At 35.4% G+C, this 16387-nt stretch overlaps 1 protein-coding gene across 1 annotated transcript; it reads left to right on the forward strand.

The window, feature by feature from the left end:
- The first annotated feature begins 5051 nt into the window (after positions 1–5051).
- On the forward strand, positions 5052–7648 carry LOC105764329 (4-coumarate--CoA ligase-like 9). The gene is made up of 6 exons (XM_012582861.2): positions 5052–6268; positions 6354–6543; positions 6653–6798; positions 6899–6966; positions 7219–7321; positions 7403–7648. The coding sequence occupies exons 1-6, from the start codon at positions 5261–5263 to the stop codon at positions 7523–7525; spliced, it is 1638 nt and encodes a 545-aa protein (XP_012438315.1). The 5' UTR covers positions 5052–5260; the 3' UTR covers positions 7526–7648.
- Positions 7649–16387: the final 8739 nt, after the last annotated feature.

Here is a 16387-nt window from a genome sequence, read left to right on the forward strand (position 1 = left end):
CATAAACACTTCCAATTTTATGCAATAATTCAATTAAGTCCTTTAATCACTAATTAGACACACTTTGCATTTTTCTCAATTTAGTCCTAAAAATTCAATTAGGGACTAAATCATTAAAATTTCCTATCCATATTTTCACACAATATTTCAATCAATCGGTAATTAATAAAAATTTATAAAATTAAACTCTTTCACTTCAGATTTGTGGTTACAAAATCACTGTTCCGATTAGGCCCTATTCCGGGCTATCACAAATTTTATTGTTTGAGTGGTTAATTCGATAAAAAGGATTAAATCGCGTAAAGCATAAAACTTGTGTTCTATTAGCTAAAAGTGTCCAATAGCTATAGAACATTAAAGTAAAGGTCCTTATGTGATAATTAATCCAATTGTGAGTTAGTGGATGATATTTGATTTGGCATTTGTGTAAATTTGATTAGTTTTAAAAGTTAATTTAGTAAAAAGGTAAATAATGATAATAAATAAAATAAAACCAAATTTCATCTTTCTATTCATCATCTTCCACCAAAAATGAGAAAGATGAATAGCCATGGAAGCTTCAATATTCGGCCAAGTTTTGTGCTTTATTTGGTGAGTATTTTTTCTCGGTTTTTAATAATTTCTACGTTTTTGAGATTGTTACTTCATAATCTAGCTAGCCCGTACCTCCGATTTCAAAACTGTTAAAGATTTTGATAGTTTTCATTGTTGAATACATGTGTTAATTGATGTTTGATGATGAAATATGAAATTTTGATGATAGTTTTACATGTTTGGTAAAGTGATTTTGAGTAAAAATGTTAATTTTAGACTAAATTGAGAAAAATGATAAATCGTGTGGTAAAAGTATGAATAAATAAAAAATGTGGGCTGTTATGGCAATAATAAAAATTTGTCTAGCTTGGGTTTGTGTTTAATTTCATGAAATTGTGATTTTATGTGATAAGAACTAAATTGCGAAAATGTGAAAGTATAGGGGCAAAAGTGTAAATTTGTCCTAATGTGTAAATTGTGTTAAATTGAGTGAACTAGTGATTAAATAAGTAAATTTTGTTATTATATAGATTGGGAAAAACAAGATTTGGACCTAGAAACAGGAGAAAAACTACGTATTGGATGAGTCGACCTAATTCGTCGTTTCAATGAACGAGGTAAGTTCGTATGTTAAATAATGTTCTTAAATTGTGTTCTAAATGTGCATTTATCATTAAATTGAATTGAATGTTGATTGGATGAGTACGAGCATGAATCGAAAAAGTTATGACGTCCGAAAGTCCCGTACGAACATTAGGAATAGCTTAGGATACTAAGATGTGGTTACGTGTAAGATCATGTCTAGGACATTGGCTTCGTTATGTGATTCATGTAAGACCATATCTGGGACATTGACATCGATATGAGATTCGTGTAAGACCATGTCTGGGACATTGGCATCGATATGAGAATCGTGTAAGACCATAGCTAGCTATTGGCATCAATTTATGATAGCATGTAAGACCATATTTGGGATATGGCATTGTGCGAGTTATACGAGATTTCTGAGTATCCTTAGTGATTCCTAATGGTTCAACGGGCAAAGTCAAGATGAGAATAAAAGTGTAAACGAAATAAGTGGTACAGGTACGTGCGATACTTATACGTATATTGAATGAAAGAAGATTGATAAATAGATGTGAGCTCATGTATATTACATGAAAAGGTTTGAGTTTATGTAAGTTTTTGATTTATATAAATGCTTATTGAGGGTATCGAATTTCACATGATGAGTAAGTGGATAATTATGAGAAATCCATATGGTTATATTGATTATGAATATGTAATGAATATTGGATTGAATGTGGGATATCTTAAATTGCTTATGCATATGTAAATGTGAATGAATTGGTGAGAATATATTAGATCTATATGAACATGGAAATGAATAAGCTTGTGAGACCTTTGGTTAGCTATGTGTATGGATTCATGGTATAACGGTGAAAGCAAATGAGTAACATTGTAATACTTAATATGTGTTATTTGATAAGTTGAGTATATTATCATACGAGCTTACTAAGCTGTATAGCTTACTTTGTTTTATTTCCTATGTTTATAGTGTTTCGGTGGCTTGCTCGGGTTGGAAGTCGTCGGAGATTTCATCACATTATCCAGCTATCGTTTTGGTATTTCAAAAGCTTTGTGATTTTGGTTATGTGGCATGTATAAGCTAGTTGGTTTATGAAGTGTATAAGTGACCTTTGGCTATTTATGCATATATGTTTGATATGTATTTAGCCATGAGATTTGGCTTAATAATGATGTAAAGTTTAATGTGTATAAGCTATGTTCATATTAGTGTGGTATGTAAATTTCCTTGTGAAATGGTATATCTTGGTATGTTTGATTGTGGTTCAAATAGCTCAATAGACATTTGGTAAGTGACATGGATATGTTTGGTTATTTGTTGCTTGACCATGAATGAAAATGTGGTGGCAATGTGGCTTAAGAAATGGTATGTTTAAATATGAATTTGAAATGATACTTTGGTATGCCTTGGTTTGGTTTTAGATCGAATGATTTGGTTGGATATTTAGTTTGAATTTAAGGCATGTGATAAATGCAATTGATAGTAAGTGGTGAATGATGAATCATGTGGAGTTGGAATGCTTTGAGCTAGTTTGTGGACATTTGATGAGTAGTAAAGAAATGGATATACAATTGTATGAAATGTACATGAAATGGTCATTTTTGGTTGCTTATTAGATGTGAAATTGATGCCAAAATGATGTGGTTTAGGTAGGCATGTGAAAGGTGAGAAATGTGGCTTGAACCAAGTCTATTTTCGTGCCGCATGGTCTAAGCACACGGACGTGTGACTCGACTGTGTGACCTCTGTTACTTAGAAAATTTTTACAAGTTCCAAAAAATTTTATATGTGATCAGTTTAGTCCCGAACCTTCTCTAATGTATGTTTAAGGTCCCGTAGACCTCTAAAAGGGACAATATGTGTATAATTGAATGATATTTATTAATGTTGGATTATTTGATTGAGAAATGGATGATGAATGTTGTGTTTCGATTGGTAACACCTCGTAAACCTATTCCGGCGACGGACACGGGTTAAGGGTGTTACAGGGTCGATGCATAAGCTTTCATAAGCTCAATTGAGAACTTTTAAAGGATCTTAAGGGATTTCTCTTTCCAAGAACTTTGAGTAATCATCGAAATTTATTATCGAAATTAATAAAGTGCAAGTTGCAAACGTATTAAATTAAATGTTTTTAATTTTTTTTTCAACAAAAGAACTTTTTGATCATAAAAGGAGGGAGATTAATGATCCATACAAGCCATAAAGGCATAACTAAGCAAGGCAAAACAAAAACAACAAAAAATCATAAAACAAAAGAAAAAAAAAAGTCATACAAAGGCATGGAACCAAACATGATCTCAATCTTTTCATGTTGGTAGAGTTTAATGCATATGAATGAACATGAAAGTTAGATGACATACTTAAAGCCACGATCTAAATCAGCCTTAGCCACCAAAACGGCTTGGTGCATTGTCAGTGACATGACATGTTTCCATGGTAGAAATATATAATGCGTTAAACTCATTGTATTATGAGAACCTTCAACAAAATAGGAAGAAAGGTTGCAAACACACTAAAAGCCCAAAAAGAAAGAAGAAGAAAAAACTTTTTCTTTACCAAAACAAAATCAAACCCCTATTAGCAACAACAATAGCTTGGATCCAAAATCAACACTAGAAAATATTCTCCTTACTTCATATTCTTGAGACTTTTCGAAGGAAAATAAAGGAAAACACCAATAATGGGAAGCACTAAAGATGGAAGCTAAAAACAAAACAAAACACAAGGATGGAAACACCAAAGTTGCAAACATTGAGTACGGAATGATAGAATGTAAGTGCGGCTCAAAAGAAATGCTAAACCTTAACAAATATCTACAGAGAACAAGCATATCGAAAACATTTTTACTTTCAATGTATCAGATCCCAAAACTTAAAATATTATACAAGGTTAGCCTAAACTCCAAACTTTCAACAAGTTATCAGGAAGAAAAGCACTTTGACAAAGTGAGGGGTTTTCTTCTCATTTTCCTATTTTTTCCCAATGTGAAGCCCTCGCCGTCAACTCCCTTTTCAATACATTGCCTCTTCAGCAGAGACGTCGATAGCCAGTTACTACCTGCCACCTCCCTCTCTTCCCTTTTTCCTCTTTTCCCCTTCCCCTCCCCTTGGTTTTCTTCTCCTTCCTTACCTCTCCACTTCTCTCATTTATAACATTCATTCCTTGTCGGTCACCCCTTCGACTTCCTTGTTTTCCCTACTCATTTCCTCCTTTGCTCCTCACCTTCGCCACTACCCTCCTCATCCTTTTCCCTGTTTATTCTCCTTCCCTAGCCTTCTCACATCCATCCTTTCACCATTTTTGGTCCTTTTTACGTTTTCCTTTCGGTAGAATAATTTTAGGCAACACTTTCTACGCCTTTGGCTCTCTCTCTTCTCTCTTTGCTTGAGGGTGATAGTTAAGCTTTCTAGAGGCATTGATGGCTCATGCAATCGGGTCTAAGACTACATGTTTTTCTCAAGTCAATGCGAGCTCATTCTCTCAAGTTTTTGATGATTCATTTTGTTTACACTTAATTCAGTGAACTATGACTTAATGAAGCTTCATGGAATTTGTTGGAAGAATTAGGATAGGACCATCATCAATAGAAACATCATACCAACTCATAGACTTCGATTTGATGATCAACTAATGTGATTGTTCCGTGATGTTTGTGGTTTAACCATCAGTTTTCTATTGTAGTAATGGTTTTAAGGTTAAGTTTTTTATTTTGGTATAAGCGTGATTTTGGATCAGCTGTTTTATACTATGTTCTCCATAAAGGTTTATGTATTGGGACCATTTCGATGTCCTTTCTTCATTTGTAAACATGTTTAAAAGGAAGAAAAAGTGGCCTTGGCCAACAATTAAGGAGGCGTCCACGAGGTGGTCCTTGGTTTGGAGATCAACAGATAACAAGAGTTGTAAAATTCTCGACTACTGCCAGTGGGTCACTTGATACAAATTTTGAACCAATGAGGGTGAAAAGCATTTTGATAAAACTGGGAAAGTTTATCATGTTATTTTGATAATTGTTTATCAAATTATTTGTTTAACTTTTTTTATTATGGATACCTCAAGCTTCTAAAACAGTTTGAAACCCCATCCATCCCTCCAATTTCTTTTGTAGTAACAGAAAAACCCCATTCCATTCTGATGGCCACTTTGGTCGTCGATCCAAACAGCGGCTTTTGCTCCAAAACCATGACGTTCCACAGCCTCCGATCTCCCGTTTCACTCCCACCCGAATCCGCACCCATTTCATTTACCGACTTCTTCTTCTTTATGCTCCAGTCCTCCCCACCCTCCCCCACCGCCGTCGTTCTCATCGACGCCACCACGCGCCGCCGTATTCTCCACACCGAACTTATCTTCCGATTCGAAAACCTAGTCACCTCCCTCCGCACCCACTTTGGCCTCTCTAAAGGCGATTGTGCTGTCGTTTTCACCCCTAACAATATCTTCACTCCCATTCTTTACTTGTCTCTCTTATCTATCGGCGTTGTTATCTCTCCCGTCAATCCCGCCGCCACTGCCCCCGAGATTCATGACCTAATCCGACATTCCAAACCTGTCATAGCTTTCGCCTCGTCGGATTCAGCTCACAAAATCCCTTTGCTCAAACACGGAGTCGTTGCTATTGACTCTGTTGAATTCGAGTCGTTAATGGAAAGCCCAAGTGAAAAAACTGAAAACAGAGGAATCAAAGTGAACCAGTCCGATGTAGCCACGATTCTCTATTCGTCCGGCACAACCGGTGGGATCAAAGGAGTTGCATTGACTCACCGTAACTTGACAGCGACGATTGCCGGAGGAATGCGTCCGGTGAGGAGTTCCCCGACGGTTGTCCTTTGTACGGTTCCATTTTTTCATGTGTATGGACTAGTATTCAGTTTGAGGTCCATGGTTTCGGGCGACTGCATGGTGATAACGGGAGGAAGTCGCTCATTTGGTCTGAGAAAAATGTATGGAGTTATCTATGAGTATAGGGTTAGCCTCTTGGCTTTGGCTCCATCGTTGATTGTAAAGATGGTGAACGATACTGCGATAATGGATGGCTATGATTTGAGCTCGCTTGAAGCTGTCCTCTGCGGCGGCGCTCATTTGAGTAAGAGCATGATCCAAAGGCTGAGAAAACGGTTGCCCAAAGTTAGGCTGGCGCAGGTAACACTTAATTACAGTGCTGATTGACCAATCAACATGATTGGCTTTGATTTGATAAATGAAGTTTTCAATATTTGTGATGAAGGCATATGGGCTAACTGAAACAACGGGGCGAGTGTTTAGCACAATGGTTCCCGATGAAACCCAAGCAGAAGGTGCGACAGGGAAGCTTATGCCAAATTGTGAAGCCAAAATCGTGGATCCTGAAACTGGTGCTGCTTTGCCACCTGCAAAGTCTGGAGAGCTTTGGGTTAGGGGACCTGTCATAATGAGGGGTAATCACTGATTTCTGTACATTGATTAACTGGCAAGAGAGTAAGTGGCCACTGTTGTTTGTTGTTGTTGATTGCTCTGTTTTACAATTTTGTTTTGGGGGTGGTTCAGGATACGTTGATAATGAGGAGGCAACTGTTGGGACTTTGGATTCAGATGGATGGTTAAGAACTGGCGATCTTTGCTACATTAATAATGAAGGTTTCCTGTTTTTCGTAGATAGGATAAAAGAGTTGATCAAATGCAAAGGCTACCAGGTTGGCTCTAAATCTAAGCTTTGTTAAAAAGTATGGTGCCCCGCAAGAACTAAAAGCTTATTTTATTATGGTTTTTAAAGTTGGTTTCTCAATCAAACAGGTTGCCCCAGCTGAATTAGAACATCTGCTTAATTCCCATCCAGATGTCGTCGAGTCTGCAGTTGTTCCGTATGTCACTTTTACTTCTCGTTATTCTCATTTAACGTTCCAAATGGATTAGTCTATAATAATTCAAGAGCAATTTAGTCCTTGTATATTTAATATATTTTAACGTTTAATGCTTCAAAATTATGCGAAGAAAGACTAAATTGCTCACTAAACCTATAGCCCCTTCCAAGTATACCAATATCAGATAGATGTTGTATTGGAGTAAATGCTTGGTTAAGCTTGCCAAGTGCTTACTTTTGACACTCTCAACAGGCTTTCAGATGAGGAAGCAGGCCAGGTACCAGTGGCCTTTGTGGTTAGACAATCAGGGAGCAACATTGATGAATCAAAACTCAAGCATTTTGTTGCCCAACAGGCATGCGTTGCTTCTAACTAAATGCAAAACAATTTCTTTTTTCATCTTTTTTTGTTGACATTCTCAAACGTTTCATCTCAGGTTTCCCCGTATAAGAGAATACGTAGAATAATGTTTATTGATTCATTGCCAAGGAATGCATCTGGTAAGGTGATGAGGAAGGAATTGGTGATCAAGTTGTCAAGTGCTACCTCCAAGTTGTAAATTTCTTCCACCTTTCCACGTTTTTATGATTCCAAAATTGCTAAATCTTGTCGTTTATCTATTTTATATAATTGAAGAACTGTTTCATATCATTACAAATAATCAAAAAATAAATTTAGAACAGACCCCATGAGTGACCTCTGTTTACACAAAATTAAAGCTCATTTTCTTACCTAGCAATAAAAAAGTTCCCTTGCTGCTTGAATTTTGTTTTGGTTAAATTATTTGTGGTTTCCATTATGAGTAAATTAATTTTGTTTATAGAAGTGAAAAATATAACTTTATACCTTAATGTTAAAATAAATAGTATTTTTACTTTTTCCAAATTAAATTTTATTTTTATTTAATTTATAATTAATTTTATTTTTATATTTAAAATTATTGTAACTTAGAAATGTTAATGAAAGAAACTTGAAATTTTGTTGAGTAATATTCCAAAACCATAAAACAAAGTCAATTTTGTCAAAATAAAACTAAAAATTCAAAACAAAAAATTAATATGAAAAAATCGAAAATTAAACCGAGTGGAATCGAATTATGATAGGCAACTCAAAAAATCCAAAAAGCACTCTACTGATCCGAACTAGTATCACCCCTCCAATTTAGTACGTTAACTTAACACTTTTTTTAATATAACACTTGAGTTTTTTTTTTTTGTCTAATTTGATATTTGAACTTTACATTTTTTCCTAATTTAGTATTTTTTTTTGGATCAATTTGATACCTAAACTAATAAAATATTATACAAATTACTCTAATATACTAATAATATTATTTTTATGAGGTAGTAAATATAATAAATGTATGCCAATAAAATAAGGTATTTACATTTATATAGAGTGCAACCAACATTAGAAAGTTTATATTTAAAAATTGTTGAAATTTTTTCTTTTCTTGTGGATTTGAACTAATGTGAATTCGTCAAAATTAAAAACTTTTATTTTCTAACATTTCCAATTGTGCAAGCCATTAACAAATTTGTTTGTTTTTAGTTTTACATATTTTAATTTTATTTTCCTTTGTTTCTTGAAATCAAATCAATCTTTAGTTATTAGGTACCAATAAAATTATCATGTCATTGAATTCATAAAATATTATTATATACTTATTCATATTCAATATTATTTTAAAAATAAATCATTAAAATTTTGAAGAAAAAAAAGAAGAAGGTGAAAACCATTAATTATGGGGAAAATGGGAAAAATCATTACCAGTCAAATTTATATTTTGCAAATGTATGGTTATTGTTTTACCCTAGTAGAGTAGGACACATGGCTCTTAAATGGCCTATGGTTGACCTTTCGCAGACCCCTCATGATACGGAATCCCGGATCTAGACACAAGAGAAATACAAATTAGAAATAAAACGAGAATAAATAAAATTAGTTAAAATAATAATAAATAAATAAATAATAAAAAGGATAGATTTGCCCTATGGAACCCTTGGTTAACTTGTAACCAAAAACGCCAATGATTGAGCGGCTCCCTCACGAAACCCTAGAAGAATAACCTCTAGAAACACCGATGAGCGGAAAGAAATTTGAATATTTGCAACTCAAATACCCTCAAAGTAACAAACTCCAAACTAAATAGCAAGAGAAGAATCACTCTACTCCCAAAAATTTGCCTCACACAAATTTGAAAGAAAATACATACTCTTCTTTTATTCTCCCTCAATGTGTAGAAAACAAGCCTATTTATAGGCAAATTACAAGAGTAATTGAATCCTAATAAAACTCTTTCAAGAGTAATTGAATCCTAATAAAACTCTTTAAAGAGTAATTGAATCCTAATAAAACTCTTTAAAATTATCTAAGAAAATAAATAAATAATAACCTAACCAATAAAATTACTTAACTCATAAATGATGTGTCCCAACCAATGAGAATTAAGTAAATAATAATAATAATATACATAAAAGATTAATCCACCAATTTATGGGCTTTCACTATTCCAAGATTGGTCCGTGAATTGCATTCTCGTATTTGTCAATGTCACGAGCAGGATGAATTAAATTTGTAGCAACAAAGTCTTGGACAAAAGCATTTATCTTTAATTTTAATTGTCGTGCCTTGCTTGAGTAATTGGACCACTAGGAAAAACAACCCTTGAGTGTCACCTCCTTGGCTCGTATCATTCTCCCCTCTTCAAGAAGATTAGTCCTCGAATCGAACACGCATAAAATTCGAAGGAGAAAGATCGAAACATTGAAAGTAGCACTAACACTATACTCACGGGAAGATCAATGCGATAAGCATTGTCATTTATTTTCTCGAGTACTTGGAATGGTCCATCTCCTCGTGCATCAAGTTTATTCTTTCTCTTAGAAGGAAATCGTTCCTTCCTCATATGCACCCATACCCAATCTCCAGGTTCAAACAAGACTTGTTTTCGCCCTTTATTAGCTCGATGTGCATTGGACTCATTCTTTTTCTCAATGGCTTTACGAGCCTTCTCATGGATCTCTTTCACTAAATCAGCTTTCCTTTCACCATCTAAATTAGCAATCTCATTCAAAGGTAAAGGAAGCAAATCTAAAACGATAAGTGGATTAAAGCCATATACAATCTCAAAAGGAGTAAAACACGTGGAAGAATGAGCGAGCGATTATAAGCAAACTCAACATAAGGTATCCATTCTTCCCAAGATTTAACATTCTTACCTATTATGGCTCTAAGCAAAGATCCCAAAACTCGATTTACCACCTCGGTTTGACCATCAGTTTGAGGGTGGCATGTAGTAGAGAAAAGTAGTTTAGTACCTAACTTACCCCATAACACCTTCCAAAAGTGACTAAGAAATTTTGCATCTCTATCGGAAACGATAGTCCTAGGGATTCCATTTAATCTCACAACTTCACGGAAAAATAGATCGGCAACATGGGTTGCATCATCAGTCTTATGGCATGGAATGAAATGAGTCATTTTAGAAAATCGATCCACAACCACAAAGATGCTATCTCGTCCACGCTTTGTCCTTGGTAAACCTATTACAAAATCCATTGAAATGTCACCAAGGTGAACTAGGAGCAGGAAGAGGAGTATATAGACCATGAGGCATCACAGTGGATTTAGCTTGTTTACAAGTAATGCAAGTAGAGCAAATTTTTTCAACAAGTTTTCGCATGTTAGGCCAATAAAAATGCTCATGTAAAACATCATAAGTCTTAGTGACTCCAAAATGACCCATAAGACCACCACTATGAGCCTCTCGAACCAACAATTCTCGCATTGAACACTTTGGTAAGCATAGTCTATTATTTCGAACAAGATAGCCATCATGCTTATAAAATTTGTGAAATGCACCATGTTCACATGCGTCATAAATGCTTGCAAAATCAGAATCAGTTGCATATAAATCTTTGAGATACTCAAAACCTAATAACTTAGTATGCAAAGTACTAAGTAAAGTGTACCTCCTTGATAGAGCATCAGCCACAATATTATCTTTACTTTTCTTATACCTTATAACATAAGGAAAAGATTCAATAAATTCAACCCACCTCGCATGTCGCTTGTTCAACTTACCTTGTCCCTTTAAGTGCTTAAGTGATTCATGGTCAGTGTGAATCACAAACTCCTTTGGTAAAAGATAATGTTGCCAAACTTCTAATGCCCTTACCAAGGCATACAACTCTTTATCATAGGTCGAATAGTTCAAATGTGCTCCACCAAGTTTCTCACTAAAGTAGGCTATTGGTTTACTATCTTGCATGAGGGCGGCACCTATACCTACACCAGAAGCATCACGTTCAATCTCAAAGGTCTTTTCAAAATTAGGTAAAACAAGAATAGGAGCATTACACAATTTATCTTTAAGTTCATTAAATGCTAATTCTTGCTTATCTGTCCAATGAAAATATCATCATTTTTAATAAGTGCAGTCAAAGGTGAAGCAATTGTGGAAAAGTTACGAACAAACCTGCGGTAGAAACCGGCTAACCCAAGGAAAGACCTTACCGCAGAAACAGTTTTAGGGATAGGCCATTCTTGAATTGCCTTTACCTTCTCCTCATCCACATGGATTCCTGTAGAACTTATCACAAAACCCAAAAAAACAAGCTTATCCATACAAAAGGTGCATTTTTCAAGATTAGCAAAGAGTTGTTCATGCCTTAACACATCCAATACTAATTTAACATGCCCAACATGATCATTCAAAGTTTTGCTATAAATCAGTATGTCATCAAAATACACAACGACAAATTTTCCTAAAAAATGTCTAAGTATGTGGTTCATTAATCTCATGAATGTGCTAGGAGCATTAGTTAAGCCAAATGGCATAACTAACCACTCATATAGGCCATACTTAGTCTTGAAAGCAGTTTTCCATTCATCACCTTGCTTCATTCTTATTTGATGGTAACCACTTTTTAAGTCAATTTTAGAGAAAATGCATGCACCATTAAGCTCATCCAACATATCATCTAATCGAGGAATTGGATATCGATACTTTACGTAATCTTGTTGAAGACGACAATCAACACACATTCTCCAAGAACCATTTTTTTTTGGGACGAGAAGTACAGGGACCGCACAAGGGCTTAGACTCTCACGAATTAACCCTTTCTCTAAGAGATCTTCAACTTGCCTTTGCAACTCCTTAGTTTCTTTAGGATTGCTTCGATAGACTGGTCTATTCAGAATACTCGAACCAGGCACAAAGTCAATTTGATGTTCAATCCCTCGTAAAAGAGGTAATCCCTTAGGCATTTCAGAAGGAAATACATCCTCAAAATCCTGCAAAAGATCAACAAAACAACTAGGCAAATGTGTATTAGGGTTAGTCAAAATAAAGTTTTCCCTAAACCTAATAATTACAAATGTTTGTTTTGTACAAAGAGCAAATTTGATATCTCGAAACCTAGCGAATAAACTCACTTTCTCATCTCGTGACTTGTGTGTGCAATCACTCACCAATGTTGGGCCTTTAAGTTGGCTTTTAACACTAAGGGCCTCTTTACTCTCAGCCTTTTTCAATGATTTTACCTCACTTCCCTTACCCATCTCACTAGCAAGTTTGAGTTGATCATTGTAGACTTCTTGAGGAGGAAGTGGAGCCAAAGTAAACTTCTTTCCAAGGAACACAAAAGTATATTGGTTAAGGAAACCATCATGATTTACTCGTCGATCAAACTGCCATGGCCGTCCAAGTAATATGTGCCCAGCTTGCATTGGAACAACATCACACAAAACTTTATCAGAGTATCTACCAATAGAAAATGAAACTAAGCATTGTTTAGATACTTTTACCTCCCCACTATCATTCAGCCATTGTAAGCGGTATGGCCTTAGATGCTTCACACAAGGTAGGCCAAGTTTCTCAACAAGGGAAGAACTCACCACATTGGTGCAACTTCCACTATCGATGATCAATGAACTAGGTTGTCCACCAATCAAACATCTCGTGTGGAAAATGTTATCTCTTTGTTCACGCCCTTCCTCTTTAAACTGGACATTTAAAGCCCTTCAAGCAACAAGTGCTTTCTCACCATACTCCAAGTATTCTTCATATTCATCATGAGTATGCACATCTTCAGCATCTTCCAAAGGAGGCATCTCATCTTCGTTATCAGACTCAAAATCAACCTCGCCATCTTCTCGAATTACCAAAGACTTTTTATTAGGGCATTCTCGAGCATAGTGACCCCTTCCTTGGCATTTGAAGCAGGTAATATCTTTTGGCTGCTTAATGGCACTAGGAGAAGTAGAAGAAGAAGATGGAGCTCAATTAGTAGAAGTAGAACCTTTAAATGAATTAGGCATACCTCTATCTTTGGAGTAAGTTTTAGGCTCATTTGGCTTGAACCGTGCATCTCTCCCATTCCACAATCTATCATCTTGTTTTTGCCAATTTCCTCTCCAAGCGGATTAAGCGAACTAGCACCCTCGGTGTCCCATGCTTTCGTAATTGCTTTTCAATGGTGAGTGCGGTTTGAAGCATCTCTTCAACATCCATGTAGTGTTGTAACTCAACTCGATTTGCAATCTCAGGCTTTAGGCCAGCAAGGAATCTAGCCATAGTCACCTCAGCCTCTTCAACAAGATTGGCTCTAATCTGAATAGTCTCCATCTCTTTGTAGTAGTCATCCACAAATCTATCTCCTTGAACAAGATGTTGGAGTCTTTGATGGAGTTCTCGATAATAGTATGGTGGAACAAACCGTTTTCGTAAGATGCGCTTCATTTCAACCCAAGTAGTAACAGGTTGCTCTCTATAAAGAATCTTGCTTTTACATAATTGATTCCACCATGTTAGTGCATAATTAACGAACTCAATGACGGTATGTTACCTTTTCTCATCGAGTAATTGTAACAAGCAAAGATCGCTTCCATCTTTTCCTCCCAATCAAGGTAAGCATCGGGATCATTCTTCCACGAGAAAGAAGGAAATTTTGGTTTGGGGTGTCATTGTTTCGTTCCACCCTTTCTCTAGGTACATACTCGGACTCAAAGTCATCATCAAAACATGGTCCTCCCTTCGTTTAAAAGTTCGATCGCGCGAATTTGATCGGCTTATAAAGGCTTCGTTCAACTTCTTGTAATTATCGGCAATGTATCTCTCTTGAGTTGTAAGTTTTGCATCAAGATACTCCCTTTGCTCTTGTATCATCTCGGGTCATGCGATGTTCGATTTGAGTTTGCAACTTTTCATCTCTTTTGTAACAACTCGACCAAAGGATCGTTATCTCTTTTTGCTCATCCTCTTCATTTTTACTAGTTTGGGATCTAGTGATCGGCATGGTATCGTGAAAAATCACACAAACAGAACAAGAAAAATAATAATAACCCCACTCGTTAGCTCTCAAAAGAATAACTCTCGAATGATTCAAAACTTGTAAATATGTTTGAGAGGGTTACTAATCAAGATCAAATAATGGAGGTGCAAACTTCAAAGAAACAATGAAGATCCTAATTGCTTTAAGAGGCCAATAAACTTGACGAAGCAATTTGTAATGGAGGCTACTACGGATGAAGGAATTGTGCGTGCCTTTAATATCTGCTAACACAAGAAGAAACAAAGTGTTAAAAACGTAAGAGAAACAAAAAAACGTAGACTGCAACGATCCCTAACTCTAGAGTCAAAGAAAAGCTTTAATAAGAAGAAAACTTAAGAAAACTCTACCCAATTTAAAGGAAAACAAAAATCGGAAGCGTTTGGTGTCTTAAGATTTTCAAAATTGAAGCTTTAATTATACTTGAGTCAAGAAAAGAAGGGAAAAATTCAATTTTGGGAAAAATAAAATAAAAATAATAACAATAATAGGAAAAGAAGAAACCTACGTATGAAAGGTAGGCAACTTTTTTTGCGCTTTTTGCTTTTTGCTTTTTTTTTTTTTTTTTTTGCTTTTACTCACTTTTTGCGATTTTTGTTTTTTAAAGAATAAGAGGAGAATAAACACAAACTTCACAAAAGAGAATCAAGAAACCGATGAAAAGTGTTTTAGGTATTTTGACTCGTTTGGATTTGATTTTAGCCGAAAATAACAAGAATGGCTGAAATCGATACCAACCGATACGGAATCCGGATCTAGACACAAGAGAAACATAAATTAGAAATAAAAGCGAGAATAAATAAAATTAGTTAAAATAATAATAAATAAATAAATAATAAAAGGATAGATTTGCCCTATGGAACCCTTGGTTAACTTGTAACCAAAAGCGCCAATGATTGAGCGGCTCCTCACGAAACCCTAGAAGAATAACCTCTAGAAACACCGATGAGCGGAAAGAAATTTGAATATTTGCAACTCAAAATACCTCGAAAGTAACAAACTCCAAACTAAATAGCAAGAGAAGAATCACTCTACTCCCAAAAAATTTGCCTCACACAAATTTGAAAGAAAATAAATACTCTTCTTTTTATTCTCCCTTCAATGTGTAGAAAACAAGCCTATTTATAGGCAAATTACAAGAGTAATTGAATCCTAATAAAACTCTTTCAAGAGTAATTGAATCCTAATAAAACTCTTTAAAGAGTAATTGAATCCTAATAAAACTCTTTAAAATTATCTAAGAAAATAAATAAATAATAATCTAACCAATAAAATTACTTAACTCATAAATGATGTGTCCCAACCAATGAGAATTAAGTAAATAATAATAATAATAATATACATAAAAGATTAATCCACCAATTTATGGGCTTTCACTATTCCAAGATTGGTCCAGTGAATTGCATTCTCGTATTTGTCAATGTCACGAACAGGATGAATTAAATTTGTAGCAACAAAGTCTTGGACAAAAGCATTCATCTTTAATTTTAATTGTCGTGCCTTGCTTCGAGTAATTGGACCACTAGGAAAAACAACCCCTTGAGTGTCACCTCCTTGGCTCGTATCACCTCATTGGATTAGCACGTAGACAGTTTGCAACTTACCCTTTATGATGCACCTCTCGTGGATCATTTGAGCTTAATCGTTTCATACAACCTCAAGGATAGAGGTGTCAGAGCAAGACAACTTACAACATAGGCGAAACCACACAACACATACCATAGACATAACTGACCTATAACATCACTAACACTTGGCCAACCCGTACAACCATGCAGGACATCGTACATCATATGGCACTACGAGACAAGGGGTGACCTACAATATAAGCTTGGGTGCACAAGGGAGTCAGGGATCCTTCTTTCCTATGATTATCATCTCTGTCGCCTTAAAAGAACATTTCCTTCCTTTTTCCTTCTCTAGCTATTCGCCTTATCTAGGTGAATTGATACTCATAACCTCCATCACATCCTTTTTATTGGTAAATTGTATCAACAATTGGTGCGATGAGTGTGAATTGAGCCACCATGGCTCACTCTTCCATTGTCATCCCCGAGAACATAGAGGACCGAAATCAGGAACTTCAA

This window comes from Gossypium raimondii, chromosome 12 (genome assembly GCF_025698545.1).
Source record: "Gossypium raimondii isolate GPD5lz chromosome 12, ASM2569854v1, whole genome shotgun sequence".
Lineage (NCBI taxonomy): Eukaryota > Viridiplantae > Streptophyta > Magnoliopsida > Malvales > Malvaceae > Gossypium > Gossypium raimondii.